We start from the raw sequence: 22322 nt of genomic DNA on the forward strand, positions 1-22322 counted from the left end.
AGGAACTGAATTTACATAATTTCCTATAGCGAAAAATGATGAAATATACACATACAGATTAAAGAAGGATGTGAAAAGTGTTTGTTTATGAATGTCAGAATAAGAGTCAGGTGACACACACGCTTGTCCTTAGCAGTAAGTTTAAAAGCACTTCAGCCATTTTGGTGTACATTTGTAGCGTGTCCTTGCTGCTCCAAATCACCGTCTAGACTTCCTAATCATTTCAAAAGTCTTAGCAGCTGTGTGAGTAAACACCAGGAATATGTCAGCTTACCCTGTAAGGCCGCTCATTTTATACTAATCTCTGGCAGGGTGTGGTTGGAACGCTAACTCCCACCCCCACACACACAAGTAATTAGCCCTGATTGTGCCCGGGACCCCGTTTAGCGCAGATTACCCTCTTGTGTACCCCCCCCCACCCCGTCGCCCCGCCCCGACACCATCATCTCAGATCCCACTGACTAGACTAGCAAGAATGGCACCCACTCCCTGAGGGACAGGCCTGTAATCAGCCCTCCCACAGCCCCAGTTCAAGCTCTTTGCTGCCTGGGGGGACGGCAGGGGGTGCAGACATGAAAAGACCCCCACGTACATCCTGAAAAGCAGTTATTTTCTTGCTCTATGTTCTGTGTATGTTCTACGCAAAAAGACGACACGACGGCTTCTACGTGACCCTGGAAACCACTTCTCAAAATGAAATTGGGTTTCAAATTGGTGGGGTGGGATGGGCAGGGGTGGGGGTCAATGAAAAAAAAAGAAAACACAGATAAAGGTTCTGATGGCTCGTTTATGTCAATCGTGGCTTTTATGGAAATACCTCGAAAAAAACGCGGCGTCCATTTGCTGGAGTCGCAGGCCCGGCCGAGACTCGACGCTGAGCGAGCAGCGTCGTCTGAATTTGTCACGTTTGGCCCTCGTTCGACAGAAAACACGACTGTCGTCTAACTGCGTCACCGATACGCAACTCAAAAATGCACAATTTTTGACAGAAAATTAAAAAAAAAAAAACATGAGACCTCACCTGGAGACAATTATGCTCAATAAAAAAACATGATTGTGTAACTAAGGTCAGAATAATGAAGCACATATTTTTATGTATATTTTTACACACCTACCTTTGAAGTATGATTAGTTTCAATATTTACAAATAAAAGACATTCAGCAAAGGATGAAATAATGTTTGTTATTTATTCATCTATTGTCAGCAAAATACTGATAAATTAGTTTAATTAAATTAATAAATTTACAAATAAATAATTGTATGTGAATATACTACAATATTTTTCAAATATTTTCACATGCACTGTAATAATTATTATATTTAATAAATATACATCTATTGATATTTAATAAGATAGACAAGCCATATAGTAAAAAGAAATGTATTATATTTTTCTATCAATGGGAAAATGGAACATTTCAACAAAAAATGGTGTTCTCTAGTTTTTAAGTGTAATCTTGTCACTCCACAGCTTTACAGCGGAGGTGCACTTCCCTACCCTCCCAAATTGAGGGCAAAGTCCCCCCGTTCCTCCCTCATGATCCAACTCCAATATCCCATTTCTCCCAGCCATTCCATGCAATGCAAATAAAGCAGTGTGTCTACTTTTATATTTAACACAGAGCGGGGAACTCACCGATGAGCATGGTGTCTGCAGCGGCGTGTCCGTGTCACTCTCACGAGTCTTCACCCACCCCCCCCGCCGACGGCGAGCACATGCACAGGTACGAGAAAAACCAAATAAAATAAGCCTCCAAATGCGCCTGACTTGTCTGCACAGACAACTGGTCCTCCCCCCGGGTGCTGCCGTATCCGTGCCTCCCACCCTCCTCCTCTTCCCGCTATTTGGTGTCCAATCCACGGGAATTGTGGTTTATCCTCAGTTGAAATCCCTCCCGGTGCCGCTGCTCGTCTCGGCCTGAAGGAGGCGAGGAATGAAGCTACGGAGAGGACGGGAGCGGAACAGCCTGGTCCTCCTCCTCCTCCTCCTCCTCCCTCTCTCTCCAGCTCTCTCTCGCTCTATCAGCTGACAGATGACAACATTATGTCTCCGATATACTGTATGCCAGCTAACATTAACATTTAGCATCTCTTTCACCAAGTTGTTTACTGCTTAGGTCAGGTATGTTAGCTGTATTTCTACAGTCATTAAATGGGATTAAGAGTAGCAAAACAACTAACTGGCATCCCTACAGTATGGGGAGTGTATCAAGCTGTGGAGTTTTTACAGGGTACCGAAAAGTACCGCATTGATCCCTTTGATAGGAGCGGACAATTCCGTATTGTACCACTTCCGAGCCCAACACAATGCAGCCTATTGATTGGCCGACAAAAAAATGAGAATGGATCGGGGAGGAACACATAGAGAATGGTCACTATCGCAACTGGAAGAAGAAAACCAAAAAAGCAAGACCAAAGATGGCGTCTGTTGTTGTTGTTGTTGTTGTTTACTGTGTAACCTTCCTCTTTGTTACTGTCGCTTATAAGGCGTTAGCATTTGCTTTAGACACACTTCCAACATAGAACTGGATTGCTAAAGCAACGTAAACGCTTCTTGAGGTAGATGGCCAACTTGCTTCAATATATTTTTCATCAAAATAGCAGTCATACCAAAATGTTGTGTTGCTGCTGGATGTTCATCAAGAGGAAGGTTCAAGACAGGGGTGGGCAAACTTTTTAACTCACCGGCCGCATTGATTTAACAAAATGGACGGGGGGGGGGGGTATATATTTTACACATATAATTCTAACAGTCCACCTGGAATTATTGTATCGGTAAAAGTGTCATGCAACCTACTATATGTGCTTGTGTCCCTTTTTTCTTGAGCACTTTGTCAACAGCAGACCACATAAAATAACCAAATTGATAAAAAAAAAAAAGCTACCTAAACCATCAAAAGCCATGATGCCATGATGAAGTTTCAATGAAATACTTTAGAAAGAACGGACGGGCTGTATTTAAACACAGATGTGGCCCCCGGGCCACAGTTTGCCCACCCTTGGTTTTAGACAACAACGGATGAAGTGCAGAGAACAAGAGACAGATGGACGCCCACCTCGAGTTCTGTTCTTTGTAGCGATCATTCCTCTGTCCATACGTATATCACTTAAAAGCAAACTTGTTAAAGCCTCTTCTTTCATTAAAAAGTTGCTTTTGAATAACAGTGGATGCTCCAACCAAAAGACGAGCAAAGAGCATCTTTCTGTCTGCATGTGTGACAGGTGTCGCCAGGCGGGACAAGTGAAGAAGAGCGACGATACCTCGCCCCCTCCTTAATGTCCCTTCCCGTCCATGCATCATCATCACCATCATCAAATGACACAAATTCAAGGATTGAGAGTTGTTTGATTTGTGCTGTGCGTATGAGTGTGAAAGCCGCGGTGATGAAGAGCCTCGCTGCGATGCTGAGCTGTGCTGGAGCGATGCCAGCGCGTGGAGGGTGCTATCGGGGACTTAATTACAGCATTAAATAGCTCCCTTTCCGCCTCTCCGTTGGTTCGCTTCCTCTTCCACTGCGGCGGCAGCGCGCTTTGTCTTCTCAAAAGCGTGCATCCTTGTCATTCTAACGCTTGCCTCCTCCAGTTTTCCACGTCATTTTTGGGGCTTTTTCTAGTGTCTTGACTGCTCGTTTTTATCCAAAATGATAAACAAGATGTAACCGGTCTACTTATGAGCTCCGTTTTTATGACTAAAACTCATTTTAAAGTTGAAACTTACAACATTAACATGTAAATCACTCACCCTGTACACCAGGGGTGTCCAAAGTGTGGCCTGGGGGCCATTTGCAGCCTGCAGCACATTATAAAAATAAAGTTATACCAAAAAACCCAAATAGGAACAAAGTTCATACTAATAAAAAACAGGAGCAAATCCTTTCACGTGATTTTTGACAATGGTCATGGCCAACACTTTCGGAATGTTTTACGTCACCCAAAAAACGACACCCCTGTGTTGGCTGACAACATGAAACTTACGGTCGCCCCCTTGTGGCCTCGCAGCCCATAACTCCTGCCCCCTTTTCGCCAATCTAACGTCACTGAAGCGCAGCGACTGATTATGTTTGCGACCACGCGGCTCAAGCGAGTCACAGGAGTAGTAAAGTGAAAATCCAATCACGGGTGATGTCTGCCGGGCCCGCATTGGTTTCATGACTACCATCCACATGAGAAACAACGCTTGTTAGGTCAGCTCAGCAGAGCAAATAAACTCTGCTGCTGAGAGCCATGATTGTTCAGACTGAGGGTATTTAGCGGCTTGTGCACAGAGTGGAGTAGCTATGGTGATGAGCGATGAGCGGAGAAGGTCAAACTGTCATGCTAGAGTCAAGTCTGGTAAAATAGTGTGTTGGCTTCTTATGGCTTCGTTGGTAGGTAGGTTCATGCCGTGGGATAGCAAATCTACTCATCGGAGAAACGCAAGGATTTGCTTCTCCATATTCCATCACTTGCTGATATCCTAATTGTTTTCTCACTTTGAATGACATTTGTGGCGCCCCCTGTTGGTCATATTCAAGATGCTTTGGTAGACGTGCTAGCATACATGTGTTACAGATACCCTCAAAGTCTTAGAATGATTAGAGAAATAGTCAATGGCTTACAAAGAATTTGTTGCTAAGTCCTGCAATGACTTGATGACGGCCATGTTTTTGCACAAATTTTATATACATGTACTTTTCAGGGCTGCACGGTGGTCGAGTGGTTAGCGCGCAGACCTCACAGCTAGGAGACCCAAGTTCAATCCCACCCTCGGCCATCTCTGTGTGGAGTTTGCATGTTCTCCCCGTGCATGTGTGGGTTTTCTTCCTCCGACACTCCAAAAACATGCTAGGTTAATTAGCCACTCCAAATTGTCCATAGGTATGAATGTGAGTGTGAATGGTTGTTTGTCTCCTAAAGGTGCATACCACATTTTGTGACGATTAGACTAAACACCGTAAAGCTGCAGCGGGTGCTTTGTCAAGTCAAGCCAACTTGTGGGAAGCAAACTTTGGGGACAGCATGGTGCAAAATTTGTCCAAAAATAATATCACAGGCAACACAGTAGGTGTGCATGTTTTGACAAATGTTCATACTTTCATGAGCAGAAGAGTACAGTCATATTAAAAAAGTAGAGGAGTGTGGTAAAAGCCGCAAACCATTGAATGAGCAATGATTGCGCGAAGATGCTAATAACCGGGAAGTATTTTATACACTGAGACTCTGTTTTGGATGGAATGATGTTGCTGAGGCGTCAGCAGCAGGGTGCTTTGAGAGCTGCGCAACAAAAGTGACAGCGAGGTTACCAGACCTGCAGGAGGACGTGTGAAATATGGTGACATCTTTTCATCAGCGCCTCCTCTACAAAGTCACAAAAACCGCCGCCTCGTTCCCGCCATTCCCCTCACGTATGCCAGCTGGTCATTAACAAAACAGCAACAAAACCCTCCAGAACGCCTCGCCTGGTGCTGGCGGATCAATAGCTGCCACGGTGCGACTCTTTGCTCTGCAATATGCAACAGACGTGCAAGAGTGTGAGGAGACTAAGCTGGGTTTGATGCGTTGTAAAAAAAAAGTTTATCGACAGAAGTCGCCATCCATGCAAAGATGAGAAGTTTCTAGTGGGTTTGCAAATGTGATTCGTTCATTAAACTCTGCATCCTGTTTAGGTAGAAAACTGAATTAATTCGCTATGGCACGGCTGTCTATGCAGAAAAATTGTAGGATGCTGGGGCCACGTTGATATTCTACACCTTATTGTTTATTAACCACGCTGAAATTAATGAAAATGAATGTAATTTTCCCGTCTATCAACAGCTTTGAACAATGATACAGCTCATTTATGGCTAAAAGAACTACAGTTCCCATGATGCTTAGAGTACAGAGTCAGTAGTGAAGTAAATGTATTATTTTTTTTAGATATTAAGATGAAAAATAGAGCAATTACCAATTAAATAACAATACTGAAAATGCATCACAGTGGGTGGTGGTCTAATACTATACATACTATGCTAAGCTAACTTCTCATAACCTTCATTTTCATTTCAATTCAGCCCTAAAACGTCTTTGTAATGCTCTGTTGTTGTTCTATTATGTTGCAGGCCACAAATGGCCCCCGTGCCACACTTAGGACAACCCTACACCATGGCCTGCATTGCTTCAGTCGGTCAGAATCCCATCCAAATGCCAAAACGTTATAAGTGACAGGCTCATTTAGGACCATGAGACGATCCGATCCGATCCTCGGCTCGCCTCGTCGAGAGCCTGCCAACCCGACTAAGCAATGATTGACAGCAGCCGAGGAGGCCAATAAACATCCTTCTTTGACGCTCTTTGTCAAGGAAAACTGCGGACGTGTTGTTGTTATTGAAAGTCAGAAAGTAAACAGCATATTTTCTCTCTGTTCCCCCACCAAAATAAACAAGCAAACAAATGAATCAAAAAGCGGCGAAAGAGCGTGACAGCTCGACGGCAACTTCGACTTTAAGCAACTAACTAAGTGACAGGACGACTGACAGCCGCTGGGACGAGCGCTGAGTGGGTCGAATGCGCGCGGCCAAACAAAACTGAAGGCTAGACGGACACTAATGGGATACAGATGCCGTACCCTGGAGAGGCACCTGAAGGCAACACTTAAAACGTGTTTGTGTTGGGTAAGTCTGTGAAAACAGTCTTGTGTTGCTGACAGTGAAAATAGACAAAAGAAATCTATTTACCAGGTTTCGTCATACAGTGGCCTGGGGACAATTATTTACTCAACTGCAGCGAGTTCCGAGCATCTAACGCATTTTTATGATGGCATTAAATTTTCATCACAGTCAAATTTGAAATGTTTGAAACCCTTCACCGACTGGAGGAAGGCCTCCTTGGTGTCTCACAGCTGGCCTGGGAATGCCGTGGTGCAACTGGAAAAGGAGGTCGGAGACCGGGAAGTCTGGACTTCCCTACCGAGACCCGCCCGTGACCAGGATAAGCAGAAGAACATGGAATGTTTAATTGTTGATATTGTGTATACCTGTCCAAAAAGTTCCACAGGGCTCTGCACTAGGGCCTCTGCTCTTGTTGATTTGTGTGATTATCGTGATTAAAATGCAAAATAGTTCCCAAATGATATTTTTTTTATGTTTGGCCAGTTATAAATCACTTACATTCATAACTTGCAAATGTTGCAATTTATGAATTTTGGGTGCAATAGTTATTTTTTGTCATAATGCATTACAGATTTTTAAAAAAATAATAAAAACGTCACTCAAGCAAATAAGTGAAATGATTCATGGGTTGGCTGGCGGGCTGGCTTGGTGTGCACACGACATAATGTGTTGATGTAGCGAGACTTCCCCTTGTTTACATAAGAGCCCAAATGTGGTGGGCGAGCGCGGCTGACAGTGGCAAGCAAGAAGTCAACTGTTCCAAATATAACCCCCGGACGAGAGGAGGAATCTTCGATGAATGGAAATACAGCATATTCCAGACATTAGTCACATCCTCGCCTCCGCATTCAACATGCCATGGGAACAGAAAAAGGTCTCTAATATTTTCCCACAAAGTTGGAAGCTAACTATCGCAAAACATGGCTAGCTAAGATAAAGAATTGAGACCTGCTGTCGTCATAAAATTATTTTATTCTTATTATTGTAACATCATGGCTGATTTTTCAATGAAACGGGTGGCACATGGCCCCCGGGCCACACTTTGGACACCCCTGGTATACTACTATGTCATATAAAGTTGCACAACTGGGCCAATGTGGAAATATGACAGCATCTGACAGGCGTCACGGTGGGCCAAGAACATCTGTGAAAAGGCTCTCGGAATGTCAAAGGCTATAAGGTTTGGATCTGGGAAGAAAGCCTGATCTACATCATTCCCAGCCACACAGTAATCTCGGCACGGATTCGGAGACGGCAAAACAGAGGCGGAATTAAAAGACCCCTCAGTGCAACCTTTCATCAGAAGGTCATGGAAGAATTATCATCAAATCATAAGAATATCCACCAAATGTATTTCAAATGTCATTGTATGAAAATCATATTATTAAAGATGGAAATGTTTTACCGTGTTTGATGTAAACAAACCGGGCTTTTTTTTCCCCCTCCATGCAGGCTAACCCCTACACAGGTCACATGGGTGCTGTGGGCATCCCGTTGCTTCCCGCGGCCCGGCTGTCAGGGCGGATGAGGGCGCCGCACCGGTTTTAACGCTGACGAGCTGAGACAGCTCCGCTCTGACCGGGAGGGGGTCTAGTGGACCGAGCTAAATCTGCCACCGCGTGCAAACACATGTGCACAAATATACAAAGGGGAGGGGGGAGCGGGGGTGCAAGTACGCTCGTGTATGCATGCGGAACTGTGTCACTTCGGCGCTAATAGGAGAAGGCTTGAGGTTTTTTCTTCTTCAACGTCACACCATATTTGTTGTAATAAGTACATTTGTACTCTGTGGCACCAGATTTTTTTTTCCATTTTCCATATTTGGACTATCTTGCGGTGCTGCAAGATTGGATTTTTTTATTTGTAGTGAATCACACACACACACACAGTCAAACACTATACTGCTTGCCGGTGCGGGGTCAGAGTGGAGGGGTTTGTACCCGTGTTTGCGTGCGGCGTAGCACAACAACAAAGGACCCAAAACACTTTCAGCTCAAGTTCCATATTGGAACCAAATTTGGTTCCTCCGTGCCACTTATTCCCTCCTTACATATGTTACTAAAAGGGCCATCGATTGGTTGCCAGGAACAGGCCCCTCCCATGCGACAACACAGGGAACAGAAAGACATATGGCATCTTTTTCAGCTCGGGATCCAAACTACAGCCACATTTAGTTTAACATTTGATACGCTACCAAGAGAGCCAACCTAGAAACACTCGAGCTTGTTGATTAGTCACCAGAGAAGCGTCACTTGTACCACTTTTTAATCCCCTAATTGCAATACAAAAAGGGCGGCGCTTGAAAGGATCTTGAAAATGGCGACTTATGGTATCGTTTCAAACCTAATCTGGGACTGAATTTGGTTCCGTTACAAAACCCAAATATACAAATATATTTGACATATTTCAGAAATAGTTACGGTATTATATAAATCCACAGGGCACATATAGACAAACAACCATTCACACTCACATTCATACCTATGGACAATTTGGAGTCGCTAATTAATCTTGCAGGAAACCGGAGTACCTGGAGAAAACCCACGCATGTACGGGGAGAACATGCAAACTCCACACGGAGATGGCCAAGGGTGGAATCGAACCCTCATCTCCTAGCTGTGAGGTCTGCACGCTAACCACTCGACCGCCATGCAGCCTGTCCATTAAAACATTCATTCATTTTCTACCGCTTTTCCTCACAAGGGTCACGGGGGTGCTGGAGCCTATCCCAGCTGTCTTCGGGCAGGAGGCGGGGTACACCCTGGACTGGTGGCCAGCCAATCACAGGGCACATATAGACAAACAACCATTCACACTCAATTAGCCTAGCATGTTTTTGGAATGTGGGAGGAAACCGGTGTACCCGGAGAGAAAACATGCATGCACGGGGAGAACATGCAAACTCTACACAGAGATGACCGAGGGTGGAATCAAACCCTGGTCTCCTAGCGCTAACCACTCATCCACCGTGCAGCCTGTCCATTAAAACACTGACAAGAAATATAAAGTCCCCCAGGGTCCATGCCTGGATGACTTTGGTGGGGAAGACTGAGCCAAATGGACCAGGAAACTCCACATTCTCTTCCATTCTGACTTCCTGTGGCCATAAAGGGCCATCATGGTAGCGTTCAATCTAGTCATGTTGAGTACAAAAGCGTGAAGACGGTCAAGTCTCAGGACAGATGGCGCCTACGCACGCCACAAAAAGAAGCAGCAAAGTGCAGAGCGGCGGGCGTCGCGAAGACGAGCGTTGACAAACGCTTTGACAGCAGCCGGCCAGCAGCGCCGCAGTCTGACAGACACATGAGATGGAAGAATGGATAGAAGCGGTGACAGCGAGTCAATGCGGAGGCGACACAATAGACGGATCCACAACTTCTGTCACACCAGCCCGGCTTTTTTTTTTTCTACTGCTGAAACTTTTTGATAAATGAACGACTCGGTCCGCCCTCGCAGCGATCCATTATGGATGGATTCAAGATCTTTCTGGTCACCGCCGAGAGGTTCAATTATTCACTCATATGGATTATTGATTGGGAGGCAGGGAGAGACAAATGGAAAGATGTCCACGCTGACAGGAGGACTAAAAACATTCGGGATTGGCTTGCGTTGCCAAAGGTCACTCATACAAACATGTGTCCTGTCATATAGAGGATCTTTGACAAGTGTTTTTGCAGTAAGTCCTTAGAAATAGCACTCCTGTCATATAGAGGATCTTTGACTAGTGATTAAAAATAGCACTCCTGTCATATAGAGGATCTTTGACTAGTGTTTTTGCGGTAAGTCCTTAAAAATAGCCCTCCTGTCATATAGAGGATCTTTGACTAGTGATTAAAAATAGCACTCCTGTCATATAGAGGATCTTTGACTAGTGTTTTTGCGGTAAGTCCTTAAAAATAGCACTCCTGTCATATAGAGGATCTTTGACTAGTGTTTTGCAGTAAGTCCTTAAAAATAGCACTCCTGTCATATAGAGGATCTTTGACTAGTGATTAAAAATAGCACTCCTGTCATATAGAGGATCTTTGACTAGTGTTTTGCAGTAAGTCCTTAAAAATAGCACTCCTGTCATATAGAGGATCTTTGACTATTGGTTAAAAATAGCACTCCTGTCATATAGAGGATCTTTGACTCGTGTTTTTGCGGTAAGTACTGAAAAATAGCACTCCTGTCATATAGAGGATCTTTGACTTGTGTTTTTGCACTATGTCCTTAAAAATTGCACTCCTGTCATATAGAGGATCTTTGACTAGTGTATTTGCGGTAAGTCCTTAAAAATAGCACTCCTGTCATATAGAGGATCTTTGACTAGTGTTTTGCGGGTATGTCCTTAAAAATAGCACTCCTGTCATATAGAGGATCTTTGACTAGTGTTTAAAAATAGCACTCCTGTCATATAGAGGATCTTTGACTAGTGTTTTTGCATTAAGTCCTTAAAAATAGCACTCCTGTCATATAGAGGATCTTTGATTAGTGTTTAAAAATAGCACTCCTGTCATATAGAGGATCTTTGACTAGTGTTAGCATTTGCAGTAATCATAATGATAATAATAATAAGTAGTCCAAAAATGACTTATACTAAAAGATGAACCAAAGCAAACGTGACGGTCTGCATCTTCTCCATCACTGCTTCAGCTCAGAGCGTGAAATGACGGCACGCTAACCAGAGCATCTGATTAATCCGCTGGGTCGGAAATGACAGCAGACAAGATGCTGCAGCCCTGCATGTGCCTGCTCTCTACGGGGGTGGCGAGGGTGGGGGGTGCAATTTTTTTTTTTTTTAAAGCATCTTTTCGGTGAAAAGTCTCCAATGATTTTGTTTGGTTTTAAGCCGAGAGGATGTGATGATGGTGTGTCACGACATGAAGCCTCACAATAGCATCATCTTTGGAGCAGCGGGAAGTCCGGCCCCTTGATGAAGGCTCCACACTGGGATGAAGATTAGGGAGGCAGCGCAGGGAGAGGAGACAGAGGATGACTGACAGCCACTTTATTTACTCTTCTCAGTCGCTCTGCACTGCTCACCAGTCAGATGCTCGTCTTTTCTCACGATATGTGTCTCGCCTGGAACATCGTCTCTGCTCAAAGCTGCGGTGGCTCGGGGGGGCGTGTTGTCCTATGAGATTCCAGTCTTATCACCGACAATTGTGTCTGTCCGTAGTATGTCTTAAGCATCTAAATAATGATATCGACATTTGTCTCCCAGACATTTCAGAGGCTCGGATGCTAGCAGCTCTTCATAGATTTTTCACAGGGGTTCCTTCGTGCGTGAAATAGGCCGCAATTGACCGCACGATGATTAGCCATAGTAAATGCTTCAAACAGCATAGGTGTACATTACAATTCATCCCATCAGCGTCTGGATTTTCTTCCCATGCGTGTATGGGAGTGGATGAAAACGCAGTTAGACTGCAGGTCCGCTACCTAGTGGTGAAAGTGGAACACTACACTTGCAAGCACTTACATGACCGTTACTGACGGTGAAATGTGATGCATTAGGATGCACTGGTATCCATAGCAACAATCCGGCTGTCCTTTTCAGTTACTACACCACACAGGGAGCTAAATAGCTAGCTAACAAGTTGTGCTTGTTAGCAAAAACACTGGCCCCTCGCCTCTTAGAGGTGAATTTACAAGTCACACGCTCGGCCCTTAGCCTTAATCTCATGAAACATCTCTGAACGGAACATGCCACGTCACTACAAAGCTCAAACGTTTTTTAACCAATAGCAGCTTAGTCAAAAAAAAAAAACCCCAAAGCATGCCGGGGATGATTTGATCTTTTCATTTTTCACTGGCCAATAAAAAAGACAAGTTGCGGGCAGTAAATGTCTCTCGAGCCGCACATTGGACACCCATGATTTACACAGATATTCGTTATTCCAAAGGTGCAATATTGGCGGGACGCCACGGTTCTCACATTCCGTGTCCATGAATGTGTCAGGAAGAAAAGGTGGAAAAATCCCATTTTTTACAGGCTGCTGTGCAAAAACCATAGAAACAGCCACCTTGGTGGTTTTTTTAATACTAGATGTCCACACAATGAAGAGTTATGCTGCCGAGGGGGGAAGAAAAAAAAAAGTATTTTCGGCACTCCACCCTTGCATCAACTGCTGAGTCGCGGTTGCCTCACAAAAGTAACAATGAAGCCAGGATTGCTTCACAGAAGTACAGAAGACACGCAATTCCCAGGCCGGAATATCAGCATGCATAATCGTGTCAAATGCGCGGCGCCTTAAAAACAAATGTGTGTTACTAACCCGTAGATGAACCCAGATAACACGGGGAAACGCAAACACTTCAATAACCCTGAAAAAAATTCAGGGCATTGAATAGTTGCGATGGATGCAAAGAATACAAAGAGCGGCGTGAATGAGAATATTCCCGAGTACCTTGAAAATGGCAGCAATCTCCAAAGATGACAGCGGCTATTGTCGGCGTGTCTAACAGCACATAAAGCTACAGAACACGAAGGCCGTCATGGCACCTGCTCCTCCTTTACCTGGCTGGGGGAGCTGTCTATTACCTGGAGTAGTCGGCGAAATGAATTTGGACCAACATGCAATATTCATGACGCACGGCAGGGACCTTGACTTGACCTTCAATCTATCGGCAGGGATAATGGAGTTTGATTTACTCCGTACTTCAGTCGCCATTACGAATGTTCGTCCTTGCGGCGGCTACATTGTCTGAAAGAGAGGGCTTATAATTGGAAAAGTAGAATAGGAAACCATTTAGGGTGTGTATGGGTGTGTGTGTGTGTGTGTGTGTGTGTTAAAATCACATCCACACACAAACATGGACTCTCTTATGTATGAAAAACGGCCTTAGTGGCTAATCCAGGCTAGCTCCGGCGGGCCTATAAGGGGTCTCTCTAATCCTGTTATCAGGCCCAGCAGATGCTGTTGACAGAACAATAAACGGGGGGCCAATACGGCAGCGCAGCCCCAGAGGAGGTCATGAGCCAAACTCATGGCGGCGGCGGCGGCGGCGGGCGGGAGATGACTGCTGAAGCTTGGACCGAGTTTCTCACACACATACTCATTGGGTACCCCGCTATGCAAATCCCACTTTGCTTTGTGGAGCGCAGTCATAGTGTGCCGAGTGCCTCTAAAGCTGGGGGGGTGGGGGCGGGGCTGACCTCAGGAATGCTAAAAAAATAATAAACAGGCCCATACACACACATTACAACGCTACATGCCAGAGATTCAAACAACCTCTCCGCTCTGTAACAATGACGTCCATAAATATATATGTAATTAGCACTTTGGACTATCAGGTCATCCATGACATGTGTGGAACTCAGGAGCTCTAAAAATAAACAAGCCGGGCAAAGAGAAATGATGGAGCTATCTATTATGAAAAGATAGATGTATTTTTAAACATAATTACCTAACCTGACACACAGATTCCAGTTCTGATTCAGCTAACCCTAAAAAAAAAAAAGCAGCGGTGTCCAAAGTGCGGGTCCGGGACCACTGTACACTGTTTCGCCATCAGGAGGAAGTTAGCAATACGACAAAATGACGACAACAACGGCAATTGTTTGAAGAGGAACCGAATTGAGGTTGAATCAACAGCGCCTCTGCTGGCCGCAGCTAAGTAGTACATCCACTTTATGTCAACATGCAATTAATCCACAATAGATGAAACTTGGAATGGATTAATCAGCTCATTCATTCATTCATTTTACACCGCTTTTCCTCACGAGGGTCGCGGGGGTGCTGGAGCCTATCCCAGCTGTCTTCAGGCAAAAGGCGGGGTACACCCTGGACTGGTGGCCAGCCAATCACATAGACAAACAACCATTCACACTCACATTCATACCTATGGACAATTTGGAGTCGCAATTTAACCTAGCATGTTTTTGGAATGTGGGAGGAAACCGGAGTACCCGGAGAAAACCCACGCATGCACGGACATTGAACTCTGGTCTCCTAGCTGTGAGGCCTGCGCACTAACCACTTGTACGCCGTGCAGTGCGATGTAGGATTCATTATTTATAAATGGAATATTTTACTAGCGAGCGCGTTGTGTTTACGACCTCCTAAATATGGCTTTTAACACTATTAGAGCCCTCTAGACATGAAATGACACCCCTATAGTCACAGAGATGGTCGAGGGAGGTCTCCCAGCTGTGAGGTCTGCGCGCTAACCATTCGACCGCCGTGCCGCCCTCATCTTTCATCTTTATTATTATTCCAATTCACGACAACAAAATAAAATCTATCATTTCCAAGTGTAAAAAGAAATGAAGCAGCGTTAGCGGTAAAAATCTGCAGTAAATGAACAGGTGACACAAATATTCATGAGGTGATGTTTGCACTCGTGTACTGATGTCGGGGCTCTCCTCCATGACTTTCTGGTTTGCGTCCCAGTCGAAAGTAAATCCCATTAAAAAGGCTTTCATCTCACCGCGCTTCATTACTGGCATAAATGCGGCGGCTCACCGCGGAGAGGAGCGGGGATTAGGCGACATGAGCTCATCGCTTTCCAACCACTGTGGTGTGTTTTTTAATAGAGACACTCCGGGTAAACTGTCCCTATTGGATTATGTGAAGAGCTGCGGCACGGGCTCTTTAAACATGGCGTCAGGTAAGGCTAGCATCCTTTAGCAAATGCTAAACGCCCTCCCAGGAAAAGAGAGGCCAAGTCAACAAGTGACGTCGTCCAGTGAGCGGCGAGCTCGGCGTGCTGTGTATGATTGGATGCAACGGGTCACAGGATTTCAGAGGCCATTTATGAATGCTTATTTTAAGCAGAGCCTGAGCCGGGGCTAATCTTTACTGCTCGCCTGAATGAGGGTGCTGATTAAAAGCTAATTATACGCTACAAATTTGGCCTGGGGTGCAGACTCTGCTGATTTGACACGGCTTGGACTCTGGCCTGGGTAAATGCCTGTGGGCTTCGGCTGCGCATCGTCAACAGCGAGAGTGTCTCTCCTCAGAAAAAAAAGCACACGGAACAAGATGTCGGCCTCACACGCATGAAGGAAGGTCGAAGATTTGTAGCCGTTAACCGGGAGCAAGTAACACTTAAAACTTCTTATAATAATAATAATAATAATAAATTAACAACAATAATAAAATATTATTATTAATATTAATAAATTACCAACAATAATAATAATAATAATAATTTATTAATATAGCATTAATATTATAAAATATTAATATTATTATTGTTATTAATTTACTAATATTAATAAATTAACAATAACAATAATAATAATCACAATTCAATTTATTAATATTAATAATAATATTATTTTATTATTATAGTTAATTTATTATTATTATTATTGATAATAATAATAAAAACAACAATAATAATAAAATTATAGTTAATTTAAAAATTATAGTTAATTTATTATTATTATTATTGATAATAATAATAAAAATAACAATAATAATAAAATTACTATTATTATTAATATTAATATATTTATATGAACATTGTTACTGTTATTATTGTTATTATTGTCAATAATAATAATAAAATAACAACAATAATAAAATTAATATTATTATTAATATTAATAAATTTATATTAATATTGTTATTGTTATTATTGTTATTATGATTATTATCGGCCATCTTTACATAACCCACCAGCTCTATTATTTTCAGGACAGAAATTTTGTTTGGTGCCCTATTAGTTAGCTTAAGCTACACAGGCTATTAGCTGTCAGTAATGTAGCCACCACAGGAAATACTGTAGAGAACAGAAAATAATAACAGAGCACAAAAACATACTGTATGAGTATGAGTGTAAATGTGACTATAGGGGTGTTATGTTATGTCCAGAGGGCTCTAATAATGTTAAAAACAACAGCTTTTCTATGCTCTAGCTATGAAAATATTTCATGTATAAATAAGGCATCCTATTTGTTTGTTGAAATTCACTCATCACGGTCCCGTCCGGAAAGCGGGAATGCTGCTATGGTAACAAAAATGAGGTGTCGACGCAGGCAGCATAAGTGGGTTGCGGTGTAATATCCGCATTATGACCTTCGTCTAGCCTCATCTAAACTCTCCCAGGACACTTTTGTCCTCCGCAGCCACCAATCAGGAGGTTGAGGAGGCCTCCGACATCTCTCGGGATTTGAAAATCAAGTGGATCCTTCACGGCCTGTTAGCGTCTCGTCGTTGACATCATTACTCCTCCGGCATGGCAATGCTGGACGGCAGTAAGCTCAACCCCCCCACCCGCCTTCCCCTTCCCCTCCTTCAGCAGGAGCGCAACAGAGAAAACAACATGTCTCACAGCCAATCGCCTCCTGGCCGCCGTAGTCGTTTGCTATTTCCGTCTCGGGCCGTGACACAGCCTGCTTTCGCCCAACTGCTTATTTGCGTAGCGCCGCCGTGCGAGAAAGTGTTGCAATAAAGCGCACCGCCACAGATGTATTGGTTTTATTTATGAGCGGGGGAGACTGATCCTTATGGAGGTCAACAAGTACTTGACTGCGGGTGAATATCGCCGCGTGTTGACGTCCCGCGGTCGACTTGTCCCGCCGGTAGCGGTGTGGGGGTGGCCGTGTTCAAATTCTTTCCGGAGACAGAAAGGAGAAGTAGCCCCGCGGGCGCTGGAGCGTCTTGTCCGAGACAAGCGGGAGGACGGATCTACACGCTCACCCTCGTGTCAAGGACACGACCCCTCACAGCTCCATCACACCTGGTGGCAAAGTGGAGCTGACAACCCCAACCTTCCTACATCTCCTTGTCTCCTTCCTTCCTTTCTGTCTCCCTTCCTTGCCTGTCTTTATTATCTGTGGCAGTTTGAGGCAGTGGGCCGGAAAATTCCCATCCAGAAACAAACCGGCATCTGCATATTACGCCCCCCCCCCCCCCCCCCCCACGTCTGCCACGAGCGAATAAATTAATACATGAATAACAATGAAAATCATCTAACTAAATGGCCTTGTGCGTGTTGTGTATGCGGAGGAGTTGTCTCTTTAGGCTACAGTCAAGGGACTTTATTTGCATAAAAACTCAAAGAATGATGCGTTGATATTGTTTTTATTTCTATATCGGCGAGGCAGGCGTGTCCAAAGTGGCCATTTGTGGCCCGCGGTTGTTTGTTTTTAACCCCTGGCACATTTTAAAAATACTGTACAATTAAACAGGAGAACAGTAAGTAAAACAGGAGTAATTAATGAGAATAAAGTACACACTAAAGTCATAATAATCAGATAAAAATGAGGGAAAAGTTTTATGAAATTGCAGTACTAATATAATTGTGATATTTTAACATTTTTTGCATAAATGAAACATTAAAAGGATAAGACAACTTTTGGAATATTATTAAAAAAACAACTAAACAAAGCTGCAATTTTGGGGAAATTTAATTCTAAAATTTACTAAATATTTCGAGAATAAAGTAAATATATTACGGGAATAAAGTCATAATAGTACAAGAAAAATAATTAATTGGAAAATGTCATTCTTGTTAGTGACATAAAAAAACTACTTCAGTTGCTTTTCTATTTAACGTACTTTTTGCTAATGCATCATAAGTAATTATGATTATGAACGGCCCCACAGATAGATTGCAGCCCTGTGGGGGCCACCGTGCTACATGGTGGATACAAGGCTTAAGAAACATTATAGCTTGTTGATTGCTTTTTTTCAAAATTTTGTCCAAGATTTCCGAAAAGTCGGTTGAGAAAAATCTCCTAATCTGACCAACATCCATATTTTGTTCTTTGAAGATTACATCTGACAGCGCCGCTATTAAAACCACTTTGAAGATGTGTTATTACACACCAGAGCCGTATGGATGTGAGAGCGTGCGCGTGTGTGTTTACGTTGTACAAATATCCACATTTATGAGCACCCGGGGAGCGGTGAAGCGGCATTTAATGGCCCCCGGGCTACCGAGTTTACATCTGTTTTCACTAAAGCGGCTCTTTGCGGTTTGGTCTACAAGTAGAGAATCTCTACACTTTGCACTTGAGATGTAACGCACAGTGCTCTTCTCACCCCACGAGAAGAAGAGGATGTGCTGTCTGGAAGTCGGACATGTGGACAGGTTCGCGTTCCCCCCTCCTGGCGACTCCATCTGCCTTGTTCGACTACTTTAAGGTCCTCCATCAGACAACCTTTTCTCCCCCTAGAGCTGCATCGCCGTGTCTGGATTGTAATAAGTCACTCTGGGGTAATTTTGCCCCTCTGAGGGTCAGTAATGATCGGGCTGAGAGGAGGGTGAAAGGATGAGGTGAAGGGAAGTGAGGGGGGGTTGGTGCGCTTATGGTTGATGAAAGAACATTTCACACACCTTTTAACGCCGTACCAAAAGTGTGCAGAAGAATAGCTGTCTTGGTTCAAATTTAGGGGTGCAAAGGTGCGCCATAACGACAATGAACGGGGTCAAATGTCAATCAAACTTCCTTATAGGCTGAAGTGCAGCATTAATAGTTTTTTGCTTATAAATTATAAGTGATTGTCAACATATATGGCATGGAAATGACACACATTGTGTAACTTAAATCCTGGTCAGGACTGGTCAGGAGCATCAGAGTGAGATGTCACCACGGTGCAGAAATCCAGATGATATTTCCTGACATTTAGCTAACTAGCACAGCATTGTATTTGGTGTAGCCCAGTACGCTGGATGATCCGATGGCCAGATCCGCTTGCTTCTAGACAAAAAGCACCCAGCAAACCCATCTAAATTTCATAGCAACGCACCCCTTTTTCTCCCCGTGGCGCTGCGAGCTCCTCACCCCTACGTGTTTCTCGCATCAGCGAGCCCTGTGCGCCGACCTGGCATGGCCGCCGACCTTTTCCCAGAGTCTGAACCGCCGTCACGGAGAGGGCGCCCCCCGGGGCAGAGCAGGGAGGAGGGAGAGGGTGGAGAAGGGGTGCAGAGTGCAGGACTCCTCAGCCATATTGCATTTATTTCCTAGGCTGTGAGAGGAAAGACAAAGCATGTTTGCGTGCTTGTCCTGCTTCTTGTTGAGTTATGTATGCATTCGGTGCAAAGTGATATCACATGACAATCTTCAGGAAATTACAAAACATGAAAGGCGGCAAAGAGGAGGAGATATGAAATGACACCTCACACATCCACCTGGAGTTCAAAGGCTTTTGGCGAGGGAGTGGGGGCGTACGGGAGAAGTCATTTCACCCCGCGGAGGAGAAAATGGGAAAATGGCAAGGCGGCACAAAAATAAAACACAGATGCGCGAATGCATTCATGCAGAAAATCCTTGCCTTTAATCCAATTGGTCACGCTTTATTAAAGCGACGCTGCAGCAGAGATGGCATCAGACAGCGGCCGTGATGACGAGTGCTCATATAACACGCATGGGGGGGGGGAAGAAATGTGCACACATCAGAGAGTGGGGGGGAAAAAATGAGATATGGAGGACCATGAAAAAAATGCTAATTCCTTCTCCTCCTCCTCCTTTCATTTTTGGTCTGGTAGAATGCGAGGCTGTGGATCCCGACGACGCTCGGAAAAGGATGTACACAAAAAGAAACAACCGCACACACACTTGATGGCTCCTGAAGCGACTCTGCCGGGTCGTATCAGGCCTGTCCTTGCAGATACACCTTTCCATCACCTTTCCTCACTTGCATCCACCAAGTTCCACCATCCATGTTCTGTTCTGCTCAGCCTGACTAGAGCTACGCTGGAGCCTATCCCACATGAATTTGTGCGAGAGGCAGGGTATACCCTGGACCAGTCGCCACAATCAACACAATCAATCGCTCATATTCATACCTATGGACATGTAGAGTCTCCAATTAACCTAACATCTATAAGTTGGCCAAAACACACCATTTTGGAAATAGGTGCAAAACCTGGAAGATCTAGAAAGCACCACATGGTATGCTGAAGCCTATCCCAGCTGACTTCGGAGCGTGAGGCGGGGTACACCGTGGACCTTCTGACTGTACTGTGTTGATTTAGTCATAAAAGTCAATAACCGAAGGTCTCCACTGCCTCCAGTGAGTCAGTGTTAATAAGTGAAGATGACTCAGACAATCCGACATTTAAGTCAACCTTGACCTTCTCCCATCCTGGAATATATTCACATACATTATTACGCCGGTTGAAACTTTCAGCGGCTTCATTTGGTGGTGAGTTCAAATATTAAAAACACGAGGCAGGAATGAAGAGGCGAATTTGGACGCTGCTTTTTGGCGCGCACGTTTCCTTAAGTGTTAGCAAGACTGGTTGGAGGGTTGAGAAGGACGAGGAACGCACACCGACATTTATTATACGAATATTTCAAAGAAAACTGCACTGTTGGTGGAATGTATGAACGTATGCACGGGCACATGTGGGCTGACATCAGCACAGATGCACCCGAATGCGTCGCGTCTATGTCAAAACATTCTAAAAATATGAGGAGCAGACACGCATTAAGCGGGGCAGAGGAGCCGAGGACACGGCAGCAGCAGGGCGGCAGCCTGGGGGAGTCAGCAGAAGGTGAGTGGAGATAAGGCTGCACGATTGTGACTGCGTGTCAGAGAGAATCTGCGCACGGCATCCGTTCAGCCTCGCACACTACAACTACTACTACACAATATTTTTTTTTTAACACACGCACACTTTTACATCACCTGCAGCACTCCCCCCCTCAAAGGGACGTGCGGACGAGGCGACCCGGGACCGACATGACACGGTTTATTTTGGAAGACGGAAACAAAAGCAGGCCTGACAAGCCCGCGACAAACACTCAAAGAAGACAAATGTTAATGAGCTTCCTTTAAAAGCCTTATATTTTACTATTTATATACTATAATCATTTTAAACGCTACTATTGGCGCTGTGTTAGCCTTGATAATGGAATTTAGACGCTTAAAAAGTACTGCAGTAAGCCCTTTGGGGAATTTATGCAACATAAAGGAGGACACAAACGTTAGTGACGCTAGCATAGCTACGTCATGCTAACATGAGACTCACAATGTAACAGCATGCTCATGCTCGGTTAGCTTATTCGCTAAAAGAAAAACAAAACGATCGAGCTCTCAAGTCTGTGGCTGGCAGAGCTCCAAGTTGCATTTTAAGATGTGTAGCAAAGCCTTTCAAGTTCCGGCGTGATTATTTTTCTAGCAATGTGTTATTGTGCATGAATTGGTCGTGGCGATGACTTAAAGTGAACTTTTTGGATTTGTATCATGAACACAATTATGTTAATTAGCTTCTAATTACCTGCAGTGTGTTTAGCCTAAGGAAACTAAAATCCAATTTGTTTACATTGTGTTGGGTTCTACAAGGTTCTACAACAACTTGGCCCAGTGGCCCCCACCTGTGCTGCTGGGGCTCGTCTTGCCGCCGACGCTGATCTGCTTGAGCCTCTTCTGGTGAGACTTGCCGTTGTAGTGGATCTGCGCCTGCGCCGCTGAGTTCAGCTGGATGTTGCAGACGTCGCAGAGCGTGTAGCTGCGCTGCTTGCGGTCCCGTTTGGGCCTCTGCTGCGAGGAGAGAGGGAGCAGGGCGCCCCCTTGTGATGACCTCTTTACCACTGCAGCCTGGGAACAACGCTCGATGTCCATGTCGCCGGCATCCGGTGCGTCCGGCTCGGCGCTTGGCAGGGCTGACTGGCTGACGGGACGCTTCATACCTAACGGGGGGGGGGGGAAATAGTTAGGCATCCATGTGGTGTTTTTCCAAGTGTCTTCATTACTGCATGTGGAGCACAGTGTGCAAACGTGATGCGAGATCCCTCTGGGAAAAGATGA

General features: G+C 44.6%; 1 protein-coding gene across 8 annotated transcripts in view; it reads right to left on the reverse strand.

Moving 5' to 3' along the window:
* The window catches only part of znf385c (zinc finger protein 385C), an 85184-nt gene that overhangs the window by 37051 nt on the left and 25811 nt on the right, over positions 1-22322 (reverse strand). For 7 of the 8 annotated variants that reach the window (XM_078797009.1, XM_058048136.2, XM_078797011.1 and 4 more), the window contains exon 2: positions 21890-22204. In XM_078797009.1, the coding sequence (XP_078653135.1) occupies positions 21890-22202 (313 nt within the window). In that variant the 5' untranslated portion in view covers positions 22203-22204. Of the gene's footprint in view, positions 1-1637; positions 1983-21889; positions 22205-22322 lie in introns of those variants that run through there. The other variant, XM_058048138.2, reaches the window with a different exon arrangement.

The sequence above is a fragment of the Doryrhamphus excisus genome, linkage group LG16, assembly GCF_037039965.1.
Source record: "Doryrhamphus excisus strain RoL-2023G ecotype Guam linkage group LG16, RoL_Dexc_Guam_v1.1, whole genome shotgun sequence".
Lineage (NCBI taxonomy): Eukaryota > Metazoa > Chordata > Actinopteri > Syngnathiformes > Syngnathidae > Doryrhamphus > Doryrhamphus excisus.